The 23,573-nt window shown below is 40.4% G+C and overlaps 1 protein-coding gene across 2 annotated transcripts in view; it reads right to left on the minus strand.

The window, feature by feature from the left end:
* Smad9 (SMAD family member 9) overlaps nt 1-22,513 on the minus strand; it is a 27,225-nt gene extending 4,712 nt beyond the window's left edge. Inside the window, exons 1-5 of one of the 2 annotated variants that reach the window (XM_010635227.2) lie at nt 22,353-22,513; nt 21,897-22,264; nt 16,372-16,629; nt 11,606-11,827; nt 1,259-1,515 (exon numbers count right to left, since the gene is read on the minus strand). In XM_010635227.2, the coding sequence (XP_010633529.1) occupies nt 1,259-1,515; nt 11,606-11,827; nt 16,372-16,629; nt 21,897-22,155 (996 nt within the window). In that variant the 5' untranslated portion in view covers nt 22,156-22,264; nt 22,353-22,513. Of the gene's footprint in view, nt 1-1,258; nt 1,516-11,605; nt 11,828-16,371; nt 16,630-21,896 lie in introns of both variants that reach the window. The other variant, XM_010635226.2, reaches the window with a different exon arrangement.
* Nucleotides 22,514-23,573: the final 1,060 nt, after the last annotated feature.

Consider the following 23,573-nt stretch of genomic DNA (forward strand, 5'->3'; position numbering starts at 1 on the left):
GAGTCTCTGCCTAAAAAAAAAAAAAAAAAGAAAGAAACAAGAAGCCAGTGTAAAAACTGAAAACAATATAACAATATGTATTATTGATTCTTTTGTTAAAGTAAATTATAAGGACTGGGGATATAGCTCAGAGGTAGAAAAAAAAAGAAAGAAACAAGAAGCCAGTGTAAAAGCTGAAAACAATATAACAATATGTATTATTGATTCTTTTGTTAAAGTATATTATAAGGACTGGGGATATAGCTCAGAGATAGAATGCTTGCCTAACATGCACAAGATTTTGGTTGCCCAGGTTGACTTCGAACAATTATAAATACAACAAAGATATACTTTGAGTATAGTAAAATAGGACAATCTGTCATGGTAACTTTAAAGTGCTAACAAAATTTATTTTGAAAAATCTGGAGTTAGTCACAGTGCTTCCCTGGATGGAGATGTGGCATAGTGAAACCTGTGTGACTTGTACTCAGGTCGTTTGATGAACAAGGTCAGGTTTTGAAATATTTGAATGATCTGCAAACATCTTGCAACAAATAAAACAGCAGGTGATGAAATGCAGCTGTTAGCATGAATGGGCAAATCCAGTTAGTTTTCCTTTCCACTAAGTAACTTCCTCAGTTCCCCAACCTTTATAGCAATGTTAATGAGATTTGAGGAATTCATCAAATATTCATAACTTGAACATATACTACTTTCTCAGGACTGATCACACATGGCTCAATGATCCAACCCAAGTTTGTTTGTACCTTTATGACAGCACATAATTTACACTGCCTTCTGCTAGAGCTATTTCTCTTGTGTAGCTTATTCTATCAATTTTTCTCCCCCATTTGCCTATGTTTCTTAAGAGTGAAAATTTCTTATTTAATTAAAGTAAATTTACCTTCACCTTCAGTTACTAGGAGATAATATGCTTGGCAGTATAAGGGATGGGGAAGTTTTCCGTAGCATTTAATCTTATAAAATTATTACTGTCACTTTATCTTCTGTATTAAAACCAGTAAGTGGACTTCTAATAACAAAAACAATAAGATAGCTACTTTACCTCATTTCTTTTCCAAAAGTAAAATGCTTAAGAATTTTCCTATAGTGCTGAACAAGACAGCTCATACTCACAGAGTTCTTCCTAACAACTGCCAGCAGAATTCTAATAAAAGGACCGCACACTGGCTGTAAACTGCCCCATCAGCCAAAGAGTGCTTTTGCCTTTTGTTTTGCTTTTCATTTTCTGTTGAATAATTTGAAAGCAAGCACTTACCTTAACAAAACTCATGCGGATAGTGCACATCTTAGTTAACTCATAAACCACTTCAAAGCCATGGTGAACAGACTGGGCCAGCAGCTGAGCGAAGAGCTGGTTGTTGAAGACCTTGAGGCTGCAGCCGCTGGGGATCTTGCAGACGGTGGCCGGGTGAAAGCCGTGCTGATAGTTGCAGTTCCGGCTCTGCACGAAGATGCTGCTGTCACTCACGCATTCGGCATACACCTCTCCCCCAACATAGTACAAGTGCACACCTGTGGACACAAAAATGGCCTCCTGCAAACACTGTTCCCTTCCCGGGGGCCCTCAACACCTTGAGAGACAGGACTTGACTGTTGGGGTCATTTTCACATCACCAGTCACAGATGAGTTAGATGTGTGACACAAATGCCCACTGTTTCCACTACAAACTTTGTTTTTTCCACAAGTCTGTTTACACTTGCAACCCATGTAAACAATTATTCTCACAAACCAATCCTCAGACTTTCAAATATTATTGCTCCCACTATCTGCTCAATCTCATGCTTACTCATTTTAAAATAAGTTCTTATCACTTCTTGGCCTTTTAGCTAAGATCAAGTGTAAAATAAGTTCTCATAATATTAGAAACAAAATAAAAGCAAACAGAACTTCACGTACAGACGAAAAATAAATTGGACGACATTATCATGAAAATGTTACATATACACACTAAACTTACTCCAGAGGAAACAAAAAATGCAACTTAAAGTTTATTTACTATAATAAATCTACTTCTTTTTATAACACTTCAAAAATACATTTAACTTGAAAGGTGTCTCATACACTATTATTGAGTAAATCATATGTGTATTTTTGTGAATATTTCCACACTTTCATATTAAAAACTCACAAGCAGAATGTAGTTTTTCTCACTTTAGCTAAAATCCTTGGAGCTTAAAGAGAATCCTAAGGATGTTGCTGCTCCTGCTGATTCTTACTAAGTTAAAGTTTTGTTGAATCTTTCTCTCAGTGTCTAAACTGGAATTAGGTAACGTGAATAACTTCTAGCCCAGTGAACAGTATACTAGAATAATTTGTCTTCAATTTTTTTGGGGGGGTACTTGAGATTGAACTCCTCTTTCTTCAGTTTTTAATGGGGAAAAAATTCTCTAGGTCTAGGTGTTAACCCGATAATAAACATAAAACCACTATGCCATTAAAAATTCTTTATACGAGTGATCTAGATTATATTTGTCCATATATTTTGGGTTTTCCCAAAATAAAAATACAAATTTTAAAATATTAGAGTTCATAACCCTAAGAGCTACTGTCAATCACCTGTTGACATAACTGTGAATTTAGGAAGCATTACTGATACCAGTGCCCAGTTTATCTGGTTGTAAGGAACACTTCAGGCAACTTTTTTTTTTATTTTTTTTTTTTTTTTTTTTTTTTTTGCATTCTATGTGACAACCTCCCTCCATACTCATCCTTCCTTTTCCCTTTCTTCTTTCCCTGAATACATTTCGGATGTCTCAAAAGTAGAGAAGAGTTTGGGCAGATATGTAGAAGAAAAGAATGAATTTCAGTATTATGTATTCCAACCACATCGCTCTGAAGAAACTCAGCCACGCAGAAGCAGAGTTCTGGATTTTCAGGTTGAGGTCATCCATCACTGTCTGCATCAGACTGGCTCCCTTTCCTTTCCCACCTCCACTACTCATCTCCTTGAACAGCAGAGTATGGAGACCCACAGCTGAAGCAGAGGCATTCAGGAAGCAGGACACCCTGACTGGCTGAATCATTGCAGGGCAAAGCAATGCTGCTTCCCTTTGCCACCCTGTCCCTCCCCACAACCCCTGCACTGGGGTAGGAGGGCTGCCTCTGGTGTTTTGTGAAAGAAGAAAAGTAGGTGGTAAAAGAGCCAGTGTGGGGCTGCCAAGGGTTTAGTAGGTATTTGAACTGAATAGCCTTCACACATATAATCCTCCCGGAACTTATTACATAAAATAGATACGATTTTTGTTATCTGGCCCTGGTCAGCTATATTTAGAGTATAGTTTTCAGCCCTGTGACTCTTATCTGAACCACAGCACAAGCTGGTAGGGTGACAAAAGCAATAGGGGCGTCCAGCTTCCTGGGAGACAAGAGGAGCAGAGCCAATGGGAAGAACAGGTACAGCCTGCTCTGAACACCAGGCAAGGATAGAGTCCAGCCCCATTGTGAAGCAGGCCAGATTCTGACTAGAGAGCAGCCATCTAAAGAGTCAGGCACACAAATTACTTTATTTGTATTCATCTGCTAGGCCAAATCATGGCTTTGAGCCATCTGTATCCAATGCAAGATTGCCACAGAGCAGAATGGTTCTCAAAGTTCAGTTTGCATCACGATCAGTTGGAGGATTCCTCCAACAGATCTTTGACTCAGTAGATGAGCAATTTGCATTTCTAGCAATTTGCCCCATGAAGCTGATGATGCCTCACATTGGGAACCACAGATCAGAAGCTCAGGCCATTTTACAGAAGGGGCCCCTGAACTAAATTGGCTGGACTTCACATGTGGGGTACTTGATGACTGTTTTCAGGAAAGAGTTGCACAGAATGCATTCTCCCACTTGGTCCTTGAATACCAGCAGGCAGTCTCATGTGTTTTTATATCTCTTGTCATCTCACTGATGGTCTTCGTTTGTGAACTCTCTGTTTCATATGGCATTCCTTTAAAACAACAGAGGACCCAGCTACTAGGGCAGTCAAGGCAGGGGAATTGCTAGTTTAATGCCAGCCTGGGGAACTCACTCTCTCTCTCAAAAAGAAAGGGATTGGGACATAGCATAGTGGTAAAGCACCCTGAGTTCAATCCCTACTAGTAGGAGGGGGGTGGATAAAGGAAAAAAATACCTGCAGATTTTATTGCAGTGTACATTATGTCAGTTCATGAAATATTGAAAAATGACATTATCGGGCCTATTCTTGTTGCAATAAAATAATAAAATATTAGCTATTATATACTTGAGAAACTTTGGATAAGGAAATTCCCCTAAAAAAAGTACTGCATGAGGTTCCAAAGAGAATTCAAAGAGGTCCTTAGGCAGGTTCTTCCTTCCCTCTGGACTATTTGTATTTGCACATGGGCTGTGTGTTCCTTTGAGCTTTCCATTGTGGGTGACTACCACCCACGCTTCATGAGACTGCAGAGTCTTGGTCCTGAGTGGAGGTTAGTTAGGAGCAGAGGCTCTGGGTTTGACTTGGGTCTATAAGGTCAGACAGCCAGTGGGGCTTTTAATCCTTTTCAGCAGTTCTTAATGCCCGTGAAACAAGAAGGAAAGATGATTGGAATGTGGAGGAGACTGGAGAGAGAGAGAGCAGCCAATGTTGGAACCAGAGAGGAAGTCACAGTCCCACAGGGCAGAAAGTGCTCTGACTTTGAGGGAAGGAAATGCCACTGTGAAACAGCAGAGCCCATTGTGCCCACCACCCAACCACCCACCCAGAGAACTCAACAAAATCTCAGCTGCCAATACAAATCAACACCCTTCCGGGAAGCTGTGTGTGATCTTCCCCTTGCCTTTGTCCTCTCCTCTTTTGCAAAGGTGTTTAAAATCTGTCTTTCAAGATCATCTGGAGCTTTAAAAAAGTACATACTTCTGGGTATGATAACAGTATTTTTAAAAAAAATACTATATTGTGGAAGATGCATGCAAAAGAATGGAACCAAAGGTCAACCATCATTGAAGCTGGACATGGTAACATGAAGACTTAATACACCACTCTCTACTTCTATGTGTATCTGGAATTTTCTACAATAAGGTATATTAAAAACTATATAAAAAATAAAGTTTCCAGCCCTGTGTGGTGGCACATGCCTGACACCCCAGCACTCTGGAAGAATGATGCAAGAGAATTGCAAGTTTAAACCCAAAGTGGGTAATTCATTGACTCAGACCCTGACTCAAAATTTAAAAAAAATTTTTTTTTAAATGTCTGGGAATGTATCTCTGTGTCACGGTGCTGAGTTCAACCCCCAGTACTACAAAAAGTAAAGTGAAACAAAAATAAGTAAAATTTCCAAACCCACAGCAGAGCTTAGGTCAGAGGACAGAGCTGGGTCTTCCCCAGAAGGGTGCTACAGTTGTGTGCTGCACAGATCCAACGTTTGCCTCATTGTCTGCCTAGCTTTGTACAGTTATTACGATACTTTTCCAGCAGGTGGCAGTAAATTCTTTTGAGGAACAGGCACCTTTCCTTAATTCACACAAAATCACTCTGGGCTACAGCGAGGCTGTTTCCCAAATGTGAATTAGAAGACTTTACATGCAGGTTTGGGCCCTACTTAGAACACTGAACATCCTTTCCCTGCTAGTCACACAATCGGGCCCTGGGCCTGGGCTGTGCTGCACTGTGCTGCTTCCTCTCTCACGACTGCTGCACAGATCCCAGCTCGTCCTGCAACCCATCTCAACCTCACGGAGTAAGAAACCCACAGAGAAAACACAAACAGAGAAACTATAAATAGGCACAAATCCACCGCTCAGAAATAATCACAGCATCTGTCATGTATCTTTAAGTTCTAAGTGCATCTGTTTAAAATTCAACTCTGGGATCGTATTCTACAGGATGTTTTAAAACTTTTTCTCTCCATTCTCCAGGTAGTAACATATTGTTAATCTTTTCTCATCATTTTAAATATTCTGCAATGTCAAGTTCAATGGTTGTAAGAATATGACATGTTAAATTCTCAGTTTTGGAAGGCAGCTATGTTTATCACTATACCACCAATGCAATGTTTTAGTTTTGGATTTGCTTACTTAACAGTGAGTGGCCTTACAGGTATCAGATCCAAAACAGAAGGGAATTTTGAGAAACTAAATCCTCAGGAAAACAAGCAATCCAAACAGCACCTGGAAGGGAAAATCCTCTTTCCAAGGTCCTCACAGACCAACCCTAGCCTCAGGATAAAGCCTTCCATAAAAGAGGAAGAATTTCTAGAATTCTATAGAACTTGAGACACGGAAGAAAATAAAGTTTCATTAAAAACGTGAAAACCTAATTCTAAAAATAATTCAATGATTTGGAAAATGTGATGTTTATTTCCAGGATGGTCTTAGTTTACCTAGCAAGTTTAGTAACTGTGATTAATGCCTCAGAAATTATCACATAAAATCTACTTTTTCTCCCAGGAAAGGAAGAACAAATATCTACCAGGACAAATGCAACACAGCTGCACTGGCAGAAGAGAAAGGCACTTATCTTACTCCAATATCACTTCCTACAGAGAACCTAGCTCCAGCTTGTTAAAGAGGCTAACAGAGCTAATTTAAATTACATCCAAAATTAGAGGTGCTCAGAAATGCTGCACTCTGTATATGAACGAAGTGGTGAATTTCTAAGAAATACCATCCCACCTCAGGGGCAGGGCTGTTGCAGTCAATTGGAAGTTATGGTTTATTAAATTATTTGGAAACTGAGACCATCTTAAGAGCCACTTTAAAAAGGCAGGCAAGTATTATCCTCCAATCATCTAAGTTGGTTATCACATCATTCCCAAATCATCAGGAAGCCACCCTGGTTCTGTTTTGCTTAGTCACACATCAGTATTATATGTCAGTAGTTCTTTGTCTACTTCTGCAAAAAACCTTCTAATGCTTCCACAAAGGTCCTTGCTGATCTAATTATGAGTGCAGATTTCCTTTCCAGCATATTTTTTGTAAGGAAAACAAAAATCTCTTACATACACTTTAAAAGAAAACCATAATTCCAGTATTCTGAGAGGCTGAGGCAGGAGGATGACAAGTTTGAGCCCAACTTGGACAATTTAGCAACTTATCAAGAAATATATATATATATATATTCAGAAATTTTTTTGAAAGTTTAAGGGCTAGGGATGTAGCACAGCGTGAAGGCCCTGGGTTCTACCTGGTACTGAAAAAAAGAGCAAACTGTCATAAAATTTCAGCACTGTATAAGTAAGGACTTCTTTAAACATCATAGAGTTGGCTAGAACACACCACTGCTGAGGCATGTGAGGGTGCTTTCATTCTTAGCTGCAAGACTTGGTTCTGTAAGCAAAGCACCAGGAAGTGCACCAAGACAAAAAGACCGGAGGATCTCTTCTCTCCAGCAGAGGGGGCAGCTGAGTCACAAGTGGGCGCCTCTGGAATGACTGTGTGGCCTTGTGTAACCTGCTGACATCTCTGATTTTCATGTGTCTCATCTGTATGATGGGACTAATGAAGTCTTACTTGTACAGCCACTGTAAGAATTAGAAATACTATGTCTAAGTGCATGTCAGGATGTCTCACACATACCAGTAATCAACAGAAGTAGCTATCACCATTATTATCATTGTTTTTATTAGTCTGCATATCCCCGAAAAGAGCTCCACTGGTTTGCTCAGTTTTCAAGGAAGAATGTGGATGGATGCCATATAATTCAGTATTCCAGTGGTGGTATTGCCTCTGATACGTAAGTGGGGGCCCTTGGCATGTAATGCTAACTCATTAGTAGCTATTTAAAGTGTTTTGCAAGTGTGGTAAGAGTAATGGGTTCCATTCCCTGTGCCCCAGTTAACTAGTGTGTGGCTACAAATACATTGCTTGGAGAAGTCCTACAGCCTCAAGTGTGCCTCATGAGGTAGGAAGCGGGGTACAAAAGTGTGGGTGAACTAGCACAACCCCTCACCCCTAGAGAAAGAACAACTTAGAGTTTAGGCACAGCTGACAGTTGACAGCGTGAAACTCCTTTCAGAGGACTAGTCAACTTGGCTGCTTCTAAATACTACAGAACCCAAACCAAAACAAATCTACCTGGATAATTTGTCAGGGGAGACAACTATACTAATTGTACTATTACACAATTATACTAACTATAATAAAATTTTTTTTCAGATAATCTTACCTATCTCATCCCAACTACACTTGAATCTCAGTATAGCAGCCAGGAAATCTTTCAAGAGTGTAAATTCAGATCATATGAATGCCTCAGCCTAAATCTATCTTCCCATTCACAAATCAAAGCCAAAGCCTTAACATAAGCTCAGGGCCCCAGTGACCTGGTCCTGACCTCTCTGCACCACACACTGGATCCTGGCTGTTCACACAATAGGCTAGGTGGACTCAGAGCCTTTGCACTTGCAGTTTTCTTTGTTGGAAAGCTTTCCCTTCAAATATCCTGGTTGCTAATTCTCTATAGCTCGCTGCTCTGATATTACTTCTTCGCTTTTCTCACACAAATGCTCTGCCTCTGAGCTACATCCCAGCCCCTTTTTTAAACTTTGAGACAGGTTCTTGCTAAGTTTGAGGCTTGGCTCAAACTCGTGTTCCTCCCGCCTCAGCTTCCCAGATTGCGGGGATTACAGGCATGCGCCACTGTATTCAACTCAAATGTCACCTTCTGAGGAAGCCTTCCCTGCCTACCCTAGTCTAAAGTAGAGCAGGCCCATTTCCTGTTGTCTTCCTGGCAGGGTTTAGATCTAAAATGTTCCCCAAAGTATTGTATGTCTGAAAGGAGACTGGATCACGGGGGTGCTTTATTCATCAGTGGATGCATTCATTGCCGAGTTCAACAACTGAATGCGCTATTATGAGGTGGGGCCTGGTTGCAAAGGGTAACTCTTCTTCCGGCTCCTCCCTTCTCCTCTGCTTCCCTGCTGTCATGGGACGAGCAGCTTTCCTACACCAGGCCTGTCCACCGTGCTGTTTCTGCCTTGGAGCCAGCTAGCTCTGGACTGATCCCACTGGGAACTGTGAATCAGATAAACCCTTCCTCCCATAAATTGTGGGTGTTGGGTATTTTGTCCCAGGGACAGGAAAGCTAATAAACTTGCCCAGCTCTATTTCACTTACTATACAGATGACTTCTTGTCTGATTTCCCTATCTGCACGTGATCTAAGAAAGCAGGAGCTTCTGTCTTGTCTTCACTGCCTTATTCCTCATGTCCAGTTTGGATGAGAAAGGGTGTTCAGTAAATATCAGTGAGATAAATGCAAACTTTAAAAATGTGTCTCCATTAATTAACTCCATGGAGAAAGTTCACTTTAGATTGCACTTTGTACTGCACTTAGGCTGATTTCTCATGTGGTCCCTAAACCATGCTGTTCAGGGGCAGGTAATCCCCAGAAACTCCCAAGAAATAGGCCTGTGATCCCATAGGAGACCAACCCACTACATTCTAAAATATTCCAAGCCAACACTTTTTCTATTTTGTGGCATACCTTGTTCTCTTTCTCTCTCCCTCCCTCCTGCCCTCCTTCCTTCTCTCTCTCTTTGATAGACTAAGAGACAGACAGACGAGAGATAGAAAGATTCATATGTATTTTCATATTAGAGTAAGGCCTAAGTAGATTTCTTGGAATCTTTCTGTGACTTTTCCTTAGGGACCACATGATAGTGGAGTGCCTGTCCAAGCAGGAGAGCCCTGGATTAGGTATCCTGGCTTCTGGAAGATGTCATCAGACTGGCTCTTGCTCACATGGTTTCTTAAACATGTGGATTAGTTCTTAGTGAGCACACAGCACATCTATTCTCCTTGTCTTCAGCAGCAGCACTTGGAGCAAGCTACTTGGAAAAAGCCTGCCAGGGGTCTCAATACTCGTATAACATTTTCATTCCATCTTTGGAATCCCCTGGTACTGACAGATGTCTTCCATGTAAACCAATCTGCAAAGCCCTCAGCACACAGGCCCACAATGTTATGTGTTAACATTTGTCTTTAGATTTCACCTAAGATCTTTACAAAAAATCATTTAAAATAAAAGCCATACCTGAAAATTTTGCTTAAGAAATCAATCAAAATATTATTTCTATTCAACAATGGTAATGGTTCCTTGCTTGGGATAAAAATTACATTACAGATTGAGTTTCCCCTTTCTGTCCTCACAGAAACCTAGTTAAGAATCACACAATCATGATGCCAATCCTAATGATATACAGCCATCTCTTGGTACCCATGGAAGATGGGGTCCAGGACCTGCTGTGGACACCAAATTCTGCAGATGCTCAAGTCTTTCCTACACACTGGAGCAGGATTTACACCAAACTTACCTACGTCTTTCCATGTCCTTTAACTCATCTCTAGATGACTTTCAATACCTAATACAATATAAATTATATGTAAATAGTTGTTATACTGTATTGTTTAGATAATAAGAAGAAAAAGTCTGTATATGCTCAGTACAGATAACAATTTTTTTCTGCCTTAGGTTGGTTGAATCGGCAATGTGGAACCCACAAACACGAGGGTGAACTGTGTATGTGTTCTCTCTTCCTCCCACTCATGGCTTCTTACTTTCTGTTTTTCATTTATCATTTCATTTCCTCATAAACTGTCTCAGCGCCACTATGGAACAGACGGAATGTAAATAAACTTAATAAAAAAACTGTATTAAGAGTCAACATTGGGGCTTATGAATTCTCATAATTCCAACACTTCAGGAAGTTAAGGCTGGAGGATTCCAAGTTCAAACCCAGCCTGGGCAACTTAGTGAGACTCTACAAATAAGGGCTAGGAAGGTAGCTCAGTGTGATAGCCCTGGGTTCACTCCCCTGCAAAACACACACATACACATACACACACACACACACACAAAGTCAGCATCAGTAAGTTCAATATGTTTCTAATCAGTGTTATGTAGGCATACTATAGCAGGGGACATTTAGAAAGTATGTTAGGAAGGCTACTTATATCCCCTAGAAATCTGAAAGAAGAGGCTTCAGGCTATCATGCTGGATGGGGAGAGAAACGATCAAATGACCCTAATGGTACGTTTCCTCTCTGATTCCTGAGTAGTATCAAGTAGAGACAGCAACAATTCTAACAGAAGAGAAAGTATCTGAGATCCTGAACCCAGCCTCAGGCTCTTCTGGGACAGGCTACCATTGCTGACAGATAGGAGACGGGCTTCCAAGGCTTCCTCAGTCAGAGGCAAGTGGCCTCTGCCTACTCAGCTGTCACAGCGCTGCCTGGACACACATAGCCCAGTCACCTACCAAACACTTCCAAATGTCAAGTCCATCATTAATTTTAAATCCCTAGCTTCTACAGCTCTAAACATGACTTTGCTTGGTATCAATAATTGTTCAGTCAGAATTTCTCTTCTTCCGAAGCCATCCTAATTAGCGGCTCTAGGTAGTTCAAAAAATAATACACAACACTCCCAACAGATAATCTCGCTTTCATATTCATCATCTGTCTTGTCTTCACAACACCCACCCCACAGCACCACTGAAGAAGAGGAAAGACAGGGACCCTGAAAGTCCCTGACCTGGCCCGATGGTGATGCCAGCCTTAGGGTCCCTCCACAAAGCTACACTGTCACTTCATGGCTGGCTTCTGTTTCCACACCTGAGCTCAGAAAACAACACCAAGGCCTGACATACAGGCTCTTACCCTTTCCTATGTGTCTTCTAGTATTTTCTATGGTTGAGTTTCTGTTTACATTTGAAAGAAGTCCTAGGCAGAACCTGTTTCTGTTATTTGAAGGATCAGTGAATCCATCTACGAGCACGCTTCGGGAGGAAGCCTGGAACGTCTCCCCAACTCGGTTGTTCAGTTCATAGTAGGCAACCGAGCACCAGTGCTGGGGCTCCTCGTAACAAACTGGCCGGAAGTCTGAAAGACAAAGACGGTGAGTCAGACAGCACATTGTTACTGTCATACCTGGGCTTCACAACTCACTCCAGACTGCACCAGGAAACAAAGATAAACGCTTTAAACCAGAAAACTGCCTGCTGCTTTGCAGTCCTCTAAACCTGACTCTTTAACGGAAGCTGTTTGGGGTTAGCTCATCTGGTTAGCACACCTGTAGTGTACAGGTCACAGTCCACATGAATCTTCCATGCTTAAAGCATTTGTGAGTACAGGTATTAGTACTGAGAGGACCAGGGAGAAGACAACATGAATAGATCGATGGAAAAAAGAACTCATCAAAATAAAGTAAACACAGCTAAAAGGAAGGGGATACATCACCTCATCTTTATACAGGAAAGAAAACGTCTTACTATGCCAAACTGAATCTCTGGGCTAAAAAAAAGATAATTTTAGAACAAACTAAAGGTAAAAAATAATAGTTTGGGCATGTCAAAAGCAAAATCAGAAACACTAAATATAAACTTTTAAGTCTGGCATGGTAGTCTGCACATAGTCCTAGCTATTTGGGAAGCTGAGATAGACACATGACTTGAGTGTAGGAGTTCAGGCCAGCCCAGACTTGTATTGAGATATTGTCTCAAAAAAACAAAAACAAAAAGCTCCACCACCACCACCATCAACAACAACAACAACAACGAAAACCCTAAAAACTTCTAAATACCAGGTTAAAATAAAAAATTAACTTATTCTAGTATCAAGCATAATAAAAACATTCATTCTCTGGTATTGAGGAATTCCAAAGTTAAAATGCAAAGCCATGCTATCTGCCTGTCAAAACACATATAAAATAGCCGGCTGGCACATTTTTGTTTTATTTTGATAAGGCGGGGGTAGAGGAATTGTCAAACTGATAAACTATGCAAAGACAGTTGGTCCTGACTATTTTTTGCTGTTAAGCTTCTGGGCTGTTTTCTGCTAAAGAGAAAACATACTAATTAATATAACAAAACTCTTCTGAGTAATATTGTGAGTTCCCTATCAGAGTAACTTGTGCTGAGATCCGCAGTGAGGGGTTGATTTATTTTTCCTCTAACTTTTTAGTTAACATTGAGTTCAAATGACTTTACGAAAAGATTTTCAAGTCTAGGAGCTGTTCACTGCATTTTTCTCAACTGAATAGTCTTATCGGGCTTACACATCACAGAGAAAGCTGGATCCTCCTTGAAATAAGCTTAATTTTTAGCTCTCAGCTTGTCATAGATTGTACAATGATCACAAGGATGATCTGTACCTGAGATACTTCACAATACACTCCCAAAACAGAACAGATGAAGCCTGGCTCTAAAATTGTATGCAAAGCATATTTCTTCCCAAATATTGGTCCTGTAATTCATGGTTATATCCTATATAACCTGTGATCATGGCTGGCCAAATGGTAAATGATATTTTATTTGAAAGTAATTCATAACACAACAAAAACTCTAAATCAGAAGAAAAACTTCTGGGAGGGCAGCAGAATAACTAATTCCTTCAATTTCCATTCCTCATGTTACTTCAGAAGTATCTTGTTATAGTACCAGTGGCAGAATTCAATCACAGAAAAGTTCAGACCAAAATGCCTTTATTCAATTGTCTACACAAGCAGTATCAGATGAGGTATGCACAAAGATTGCAGGTGGAGCTGGCTGAAAATGCAGATTACTGGTGCATAGCCAGAAATTCTAACTCAGTAGATCAGGGATTGGACATAGCCATCTATGTTGTAACAGGTCCTATGGCAATCTTATCACAGGAGTTAGAATTCAAGGAAGCCATGGATAAGGCATTTTTTGTGAGATAAAATGGACTGTGATCCTAGTAGAAAATATTAAGATGGTACTTTTGCAGGTCCCTGAGTAATTCTATCTAGAAAATTAAGGGGTTTAACATAGAATTTTCATGAAACACAGCTGGTCTACTCTTATGTACATACCCCAAAGAATTTAAAGTAGAGACTCGAGCAGATACTTGCTTGCTAAGATTATAACATCCTTATTCACGATATCCAAAAGGTGGAAACAACCCAAATATCCAATAACCAATGAATAGGACTTTTAATGTGGTATATCTATACAAAGGATTGTTTAGTTACAAATACCAAGTACTAATACTGTGCTACAACACAGGTGACCTGTGAAAACACTTTGCTAAATGAAGGAAGCCAGACACATATCTGCAGATAGTACATGCATCTACTCACATGGGGTAAATCCATAGAAACAGAAAGTAGATAAGAGGTTAACAGGGACTGAGTATGGTAGAAAATGGGGGGTGGTGGTTAATTCTTACAGTTTCTACTTATAGCAGTAAATCAATTTTGCAAATAATGATGATGATTATACAACCTTGTGAATGTACTTAATGCCACTGAACTGTACTTTTAAAAATGGTTAGCATGACAAATTTTATGACAGATACATTTTACCACAATTGAGAACATTAATATTTTAAAATAATTTCATTGTACCCTTGAAGTGAGTGAATCATATGGCATGTGAATTATACCTGGATAAAAACTGTTAAAAAATAGAAACTGAGCCAATTTTTCTCAAAAGTTCCTTTACTCTTATTTACCTATGAATCTATCATTGAGATTGGCATCTTGCTGTTAATCATTCAGAAAGGAATTATTTTCTTTGAAAGGCAAAGGGCCATGACATCTATGAGAAACTAACCACATTCTGCACATTGCTGGGTCTGTGCTTCTCAGATGGGAAGAGGAAAGACAATATTCACCTGTCAGTTTGACCAAGGCCAGAATACAGCCAGTCAAGGAAATCTTTATAGCATACATGTGTGTTACGTACACATGCATTTTGTGACGTAATTATTCTGTCCTTAACCATGGCTCTGTCCTCAAATAACCTTCGATGGTACCTCCTCCAACTCATTGCCTCCTTCTGTTGCCGCATACTTGCTTTAGTTCAAGTCCTTATAATCACTTGCTGTATGACTACAGCCTCTAACGCATGTGGTGACTTATTTACATGATTTTCCCCCATAGTCAGTGCCTCTTGATGGTCAGGGACTATGGTTTTAATCTTCATTGCGCTTTTAGCATTGGCCTAGTGCTGGACATTTCACAGGTGGACAGTCACTACTTACTGAATCAATCAAATCTAAATCTCTACTTCTGAGCTCTAATACCATGTTCTAAACACTCAGGTAGTAATTTATTCAAGAAGCAAATGAAATGAGCAATCACTGCATTTCAGCTCAGTGCTGGATATAGAAAAGGGAAGGGATTATATAACATAATGTAACAAATGTAAAAGTAGATATGAGAGGGCTGGGGATTTTGCTCAGTGGTTCTGCTGCCTGCTGCTGAAGCAGAGGGTCCCAAATTCAATCCCTGGTACCAAAAAAAAAATGTAGATATGAGAATAAACTGCCAAGGAGGCAAAAAGAAAAACTAACTCAGAAGGGAAGAGGCAACTCCCCACCACCCTCATTTTTTTAAACAGTACTTGGGGATTGACCCCAGTGCCTTTGCAGCAGCTACATCCCCAGCCCTTTTTAAATTTTTATTTTGAGATAAGGTCTCACTAAGTTGCTGAGTTGTCCAGGGTAGGTTTGAACTTTTCACCCTCCTGCCCCAAAGTGCTGAGATTACAGGCATTTATCTTCCCACATTTTGTAAGTTCTTTGAGAACTTCTGGATGATCTTTTAATTCCTTCTTTAGCAACTTAAGGCAAGGTTTGCACAGAATAAGAATTTCACATATATCTGTTAGATAAATGAATTCCTGAATAAATGAATGATGCCGATTGTAGCAGCTCGTACTAAGCATAGGCTGAGAGAATACTAAATGCTTGCCTTTAGAAACTTGTTGGCTCAGATACTGTTTATCTCACACTTATGAGGTGCATATAAATCTATTCCTGGAATCTCAACTCTGTCCCACTTCGCAGAGTGACAGCACATGCAATTATGGTGAGGCGGTAGATTCTCCCTTTTTCTTTCATATCTACCTTCAACTCAGCAAATAGTTACCAGAGGGCACTCCAGCGAGCTGCTGTCCTGACTTCACAAAGCAAAAAGTGAGAAAGCATCGGCTGGAGGGAGCCTCGCTCTGCCCCACAAGCACTGTGCAGGCATCTTTAGCAGCAGGGTCTCCTTTCAATTGTTGAAAGAGAAGGTTTCACCCTAATCCTCCATGTTGGCTGCCCTCAGCCCAAGTCTTTCTGCTTGGGTTAGGGAGACATTTTAACCTTATGTCTATGGCCAAAAAGAATATCTTCAGAACTGTCCAGTGTTCAAATATATTTAGTTTTTCAGTGCTTCCGGAGGATTAGATCCAGAAACCAGAGCAGAAACATGTTGCAGCCGCGGAGCTGTTCCCGAATGGGTGTGGTCCTGATACTGGCAGAGGGTGGGTGAGATCCAAACTGGCAGGAGACTGACTGCCTTGTCAGGGACCACAAAGCACTATGCGAATGCTAGTTATAACACTTATATTTATGATGGTTGACCGTAAGCCATTACTTTCGGTTTGATTTTCCCATAGACCGCGGCTCTTACTGACCTGAGTGTTGATAGGGACTCTCTGGCTGGGAAGGGCTTCCTGGGGAGTGGGGGTAGCTGGCTGAGCACTGGGACTGAGAGAACATGTGGCCAGGCGAGAGAGGGAGCGCAGGACACGGAGGCTGCTGAAAGGAGTCGGGGTAAGTGGCATTGTGAGGCATGAGTGGCTCGCTGTGGAGGGAGGCGCTGCGGAACTTGGCCAGGAGGCTGAGCTGGGGGTTATATTCGCTGTGTCTGGGCACGAGTACAGGAGGCAGCACTAGGAGAAGAAGAGAACAGGAGAGTGAGAACAGAGCACTGCTCAACAGGACAGAACACAGAGGACCTAAGCAGTTTTTGTCTGACGGTTGATGACAATACAGTTTTCTCTTGGGAATACCCGTCCTCATAACACTGTCCACTGAGATCCCATCTCTACCCCATACGTGGATATGTGAGCCACACTAAACCAACAGCCTTCCTCTTTGACACCTGCATCTTTAAGCAGAATGTCAGAATCAATGACAAAGTACCAGGGAAGCCTTTCCAATATCAGCACTCCAAAAGGAGCCTACTCGCCCTACCTTAGAAATGAGGAGCTATCCTGGCACCTGGCCTCCTGGGGAACCGGTTGTTTATGTCTTCCCTTACTTCTGCCAATAAGTTTTTTTAAAAGGCACAACTGGTTTTTATTGCTTGCAATGAAACACTAAGTGATGCCCAGAATATTTGGCCTTTACAGACCGTGTTGAATTATTTAGATGATCAGCCTCAGTTTCAGGTGTGTTAATGCTGCTGGAATAAACACATTCTATTTGTCCTTATTAGAAAGATTTAAAGGTAAGGAGCTAAAAATTATTTACTAAGTATAACACAAGCAGTGAGTAATAATAAAAGCCAGCAAGTAAAAGACCAGCATAAATAAGAAATTCTATAAATTGTTTATTTTTTAGTAGGTTCCTTCTGGGTTTCATTTTTTAAAAAGAACATGAGTATTCCTGATCCTCAGGCAATATAAAATACAGGAATGGATTCAAATTCTCAAAGGCAAGCTTTGTTTGGGCACTCAAACCCCCTAGTGACATCTAAAGGGGCAAAATTCCTGGCATCAATGAGGTAACTATTGCTGAAATGCAGCCTGGAACCAATGTAAGTTCCACACAGAGACGCAGAGAAAATAGAAAATGACCAAAGAAACAACAGAAGAAAACTTTCCAGAGCTGAAAAAGATCTGTCTTCAGATGGAAAGAAACAGAGTGTAGACAGCCCAGTTAACAAAAGAAAGATTGAGATCTAGTCATACCATCTTGTGTTGCAAACACTGAAAGATACATGGAATATTCTGGAAACTCCTGGAGGGTCATAGTGATGTACAGTGAAATGAGAATTAACTTGCCACTTCCACACTGACCACTAGAAGATAACTGACTAATGCCCTTCTAAGGGAACAATCTCAGCCTCAAATTCATAACAGAAACCAGGTGAATAAACCAAAAATCCATACAAACTACAATATGAACTAAAATATAGATATCAAATATTGTGTTAGAAGAGTGATATATTATCTAAAAGTGATAAATTTGGAAACAGATTGTATGCAAAATATCTAGAGTTACCTCCATGACTGGTAGTAATCCTGGAAGAAAAAGCAAAGAACTAAGCAAGAAACATTTAAAAGATGTTTCTAGGGATGGATAGATTCTTGCTTTTCAATCCCAGTACTGATTTGTTAGCACATGCAAATATTGATAAAAACTTTCATTAAGGGGGCAGGGGACTTAGCTCAGTGGTTCCACTGCCTGCCTTGCAAGCACAAGGTCCTGAGTTAGATCCCTGGTACCCCCCCCAAAAAAAAAGAGAGAAAACTTTCATTAAAAGTAAAACTAATCAAAAAATAAGATCTTAAAAAAGTAAATATTTTTGACAATAATAATGCAAAGTGTTGGGGATTTAGCTCAGTGGTGCTGCTGCGTGCCTCGAAACCAAAAGGTCCTAACTTTGATCCCTGTTACCAAAAAAACAAACAATAATAACGCAAAAACAGTAACAATAGTCACAAAAACCTACCATTTGCTTTTTACCATAATATATTTCTTTCCTAACAAGCAATAATTTTCAGTTGTATGAACAAAAAATAAATTCTAGCAGATAACTGACAGGTTTTTAATTAACTACAGATGAGACTGGCAGAGAAACAAATGACTTCTTCTCCCTTCATAAGTATTTTTATAATGCTGTCTTATAACATTAGGGAACAAACATTCAACATTGCTGTGCAAAAGTCACGTATAGCTCGGTGGTACAGCGCTTGCTCAGCATGTGGGTGGTCCTGCATTTGATTCCTAACACTGCAAAAGATAAAATATAAGGGAGGATATGGAAGCTAAACAATGAAGTTTCCTTTAGTGTGTTTCATGTCTAGGCAGAAATAAAAAGATGACTTGCCTCTCGTGAGCAAGGGGCTGAGGCAGTAAGTTATAAATATCTTCTTCTTCAATGATATTTCTTTATCATAATGTTAATGTTCAAATAACACTTTTTATTGATGAGCAGAAACTAACACTGATGAACAAAGTGCTTTATAACCTTCTCGATGCAAACTTTCTTTTCTTCAACAGTAGATCTGAGGCACCAAGAGCAAAGAAAGAATGTATTTTCTTTATCGAGATAAGTATCCTGATAATATATTTTAGCATCTGGATGAATGTTTGCAAAGAAGACTGATGGTATTATTCTGGTTGTTATTTGGTTTGACTGATTCAGTTTCCTTAGATTGCAACTGATCATATTTTTTAAACACCTTCTCTCAAAACACTACTATCCTTAAGTACTTAATTGTATTTCCACATCTCGACTGCTGCTTGCAAATACAAGTCTGTAAACACTGCATTGTGTGCCATTTTTTAAACAACATGCCATCTTTGTCTCAGTGTTATACACAGGAAAGTATCAAAGGAGTTACTGGGCACAGAAGATGCAAAGCAAAACAATCTTTAATCTCTTTTCCTCAGAAGGCATGCATGTGGTTTGGATAAAGTGAGGTTATTTTACATAAAGGAGAAATTACACTCCAGAAATAACTTGCAGCCACAAGGGGTAAAATCGTCACACTTAGTGAAAACATTTTTGCATGGCTTCTAAGAGGCCCATGCCAGGCAGTGTGTAGATTGAGGACCCGGAGACATTTCACCACTGTTAGGGACCAGTTCATCAAGAGATTAGTATCAAAACATTTTCATTAGTGTTTACAACTTCTCAATAACAATTTGGCATTTATTTTACATCTGTCAAAACAAATAATTTTAAAAATGGTCTTGAATGTTATAAGTCCCTTACATTTCATTTGCCTAGTAATTCATTTGTTTTGTAAAAGTACTGATTTGAAGAACTGGAAATTTAAAAAGTAAAAACTGACGCCTCACTTCAGACAGCTTGAGAAGCACTGAAACTGAGTCCTTATGTGGACATGCGAATGAAAAGAAAATCAGAATGCAGCTTTCAATGTACTTAAAGCATACAATAAAAAATAAAATTTCAAAGACAACATTCAAGCTTTTATTATAAATTAGGGACTTGGTAAATTTGTTTAACATCAACATTTTCAATACTCTCAAAATATTTATTGTGAACATGGCTAAGTACATGTAATTCTGCTGTTTTATTTAAAAGGTCTGTTAGGAGTAAAAACCTTTGTAGCTTAAATATCACTTTAAATGAATAAAGTCTTGACTCATTTTTTCTGGAAATTCAAATCTAAAATATGACGATGTTAAATCTGTCTACACATGTAAAACTTGACACCATCAATCTAAAAGGACCTTAATATGGTATGGAAATGTTAAAACATCAAATAGCACATTTTTTTTTTTTGTACTGGGAATTGAACTCAGGACCTTGTGCTTGCAAGGCAAGCAGCAGCACCACTGAGCTAAATCCCTGGCCCAATAGCTTTTTCCAAATAGCTTTTTTTTAAAAAATTAGGTTTTTGAGTACACAAAAGGAAAATGGGATCTATTTTACTCTTACGACCTGCTGCAACTTTTTGTATTTTACAACTGCATTACTTGTGAAAGACAAAATATTTCTTAATGAACACTTCCATTTAAGTGTGCACTCTGCCTAATATAATTTAAATCTTTGGGACAAAAAGAATCAAGTCATCTTTGTCATAAACCATGACATGGTGAATTTTTCATTTTTTAGATAGGTTGTTGCTTTGCTGCCTAGGTTGACCTTCAACCTAGCACTACAGGCTCAAGCACTGCAGAGCTGCTGTGGTTTTCAGATGTGTTCCACCACTCTCCACAGACTTTTTTTTTTTTTTTGAGATATGCAGAGAAATATGAAAAAAGAGAGAAAAGACAAAGACTTCCTTGATTTCAGGGAAACTCATCAGATCTGCCAAGAATGTGGGACCTTGTAACGGCCTCCTCAGACGAGTCTTAGTGCTGAAGGCATGGTGTGAGAAGCACCCATGCCTAGGCTGGTGGCTTCCGTGACAACACTGGGTAACCTGACAGCAAGCTTTGAGAGCCTGAAGAGTTGCCTGCACACTACGGATGTGGGCGGGCAGGACTAATTCTCCAACCCTTTATTAAGCCTTGAGCTACTACCTAGACAGCGCTGTCTCCTAAATGGACACGGGCAATTTTCCTGAGCAGATGTGTTAGCCCTTTGGTTTCCTGGAATGAGGGAGATAGCCAATGAAAGAAAGAAGATCCCCATTAGAAAAACTATATTCCTGCCTGGAATGCCATGGGAACTCTCCATCCAAAAAGAACTGCTGTAAAACTGCTGCAATCAGTGTGAAGAGAGAAGGCAAACAGCAGACATCTCCAGAAAGCAGTATATGGATACACACATGTATATCTGTGTGGGAAGAGCTCTAGAATAGTAGTTTACTTATTTTAAGATGCATTTAAGCACTGCATTTATTTATTTACCAGAGTACTTAACATGTGGGAGGCCCTTGGTTTGATCCTGAGCATCAGAAAAAAAAAATGAACAAATAAAAACCCCATATACCATATTTAAGAACAAGTGCCAATCTTTCCTCAACCTGCTGTTTTTAGCCCTGGAATAACTTTCATCAATCCTCTCACTGGCTGTTTTCAGACCCAGATATAAAATGCCTTCAACTTATCTGAGCTTAGACAAAGTGAAGCCAAAAACCTTTTCGCAGTTTAGCTCAGTATAACTCAGTGTAGTTGGTGGGGACATGTTTGTTTTTACAGCTAATCATTATCAGGGCCATTTTAAGATCTTTCAAAACCTTAAGAACCAGGAAAAGGAAAAGATTATGATGATCCTTTCTAAATTAAGTTAAATAAAACTGCTCTTTTCAAAAGTGCACAAAGCTTACATGTGTCCTGAAATTAAAATATCTTCCGCCTAGATTTTTCTGGATTAAAAATGTTGGCTTTGCTCCTCAGAACTGAACCTCACTTTCTCTACCAGTAGAGATCCTTGCCTTTCGAATCCCCACCATTCTCCATACAGACATCACCTTAACTCTGTGACAGACCCGGACACCGTGAGCAAACCCACCTGGGGTCTCCACTCGGCGGTAGTGGTAAGGGTTGATGCACACCTCTTTCTGCTTGGAGCCAAATGGGAACTCACAGCACTCCAGGGGTTTCAGCTCATGGTGCGACTGCAGGTCTGGCCATCGCCACACTCGGCAGTAAATAACATGGGGCAGACCCTTGCGGTGGGACACCTGCAGACGTCCATCCAGGGACCTAGGGATGGTGACGCACTTGCTGGGCTGCCCCGGACAGCTGAGGGCCCTCTCCAGCTCGTCCATGGCCCCTTTCTTCTTCTTTAGTTTCTTCACTAAAGAGTCGACTGCCTTCTCGGCCCACTTCTCCTCCTCATCTCCTTGCTTCCAGCCAAGCAGTCTCTTCACTGCAGGGCTGGTGAAGGAGAAGAGGGAGCTGATGGGGGTACTGGGGTGCATATGAGGTGGACCACAGGAGCCTCCACACAGAAAACCAGACTCACGGCTCTTTAAGGCCTGCTGGGCCCCAAGGAGGACAGCAGCAAGGAACTCCCCAGGGACATCATAGGTGCAAAGCTGACTCTTCTCCGGGGAGCATCGGTGATGGATTCATGGTGCAAAGTGTAGTGGCTTCGTCCTAAGCCCCTGAATGGGCTGGCCAACTCTGCAAGATAAGGCAAAGCTCCAGTGAGCTAAACCCAGGGAATTTTCAGAAAAGTTTAAGGAGAGGAGGGGAAAAAACATTATTCAAATGTTTTAACTTAAAAACTCTCAGTCATCTGTGATCCTGGCCAGTCACACCACCACCACCACCACCACCACCACCACGTTCTGGCCATGGTCACCACCTTCAAAATCTCTTTCAGAGTTTGGCTCTTTGCATTTTCACCAAGACCTGAGGCCTAGCCCAACTCGCCACTCACCCAGTTCACTGCAGTCACCTCTCAAGTGGCTTTTCTCTCTTTCCACTCTGATCCCATTACTGTACTTCCCAACACTTTTACCAAGTCATTTTCCTATTTAAGAAATTGTTGGGCTGGGGATTTAGCTCAGTGGCACTGAGCCTGACTCACAAGCACAGGTCCTGAGATCGATCCCCCACCCCCCCACCCCGCAAAAAATTATGTGGTTCCTTGGTTTCCCAAGTGTAAAGTCTCTGCCTAGGTTTCCTGGGCCTCCATAATCATCCCTCAGAATGTTCATGCTTTATTTTTTAGGCTGCACAAGGAATCCAGCCTCATGGTAGGTCTCTCATCACTTAGAGAGAGCCACTCTTCTACATATATTCTTCCCAATACTTTATAGGACAGTGGTTCTCAAAGTGTGGTGCAGATTCCTGGGTCCCTGAGACCCCTTTGTAGGGCTGTGAGATCTTCTCTTTTCCAATTATGTTTCTGTGTGAACGAAATTCTCTTTACATACAGCAACCAAAATAACAGATCACACAGGCTGTACGCTGAAGTGGATATGAGACCTGGTGTCATCTATTAAACCAAGGATTAAAGATATAAAATAATTATATTCTCCCTTTTTTTAAATTTTCTGAGATAGGGTCTCACTATGTAGACCAGGCTGGCCTTGAACTTGTGGCAATTACAGGCATGCTCCACCACACCTAGCTCTCCTACTTTTTAAAACATAGTTTTTAATGTTAAAGTGTTTATATATAATGTATTCATTATTCCATTATATAGGCATATATCAAGTGTTCTTATATAATGGAT

This window comes from Fukomys damarensis, unplaced genomic scaffold, assembly GCF_012274545.1.
Source record: "Fukomys damarensis isolate Sample0158 unplaced genomic scaffold, DMR_v1.0_HiC HiC_scaffold_38, whole genome shotgun sequence".
Lineage (NCBI taxonomy): Eukaryota > Metazoa > Chordata > Mammalia > Rodentia > Bathyergidae > Fukomys > Fukomys damarensis.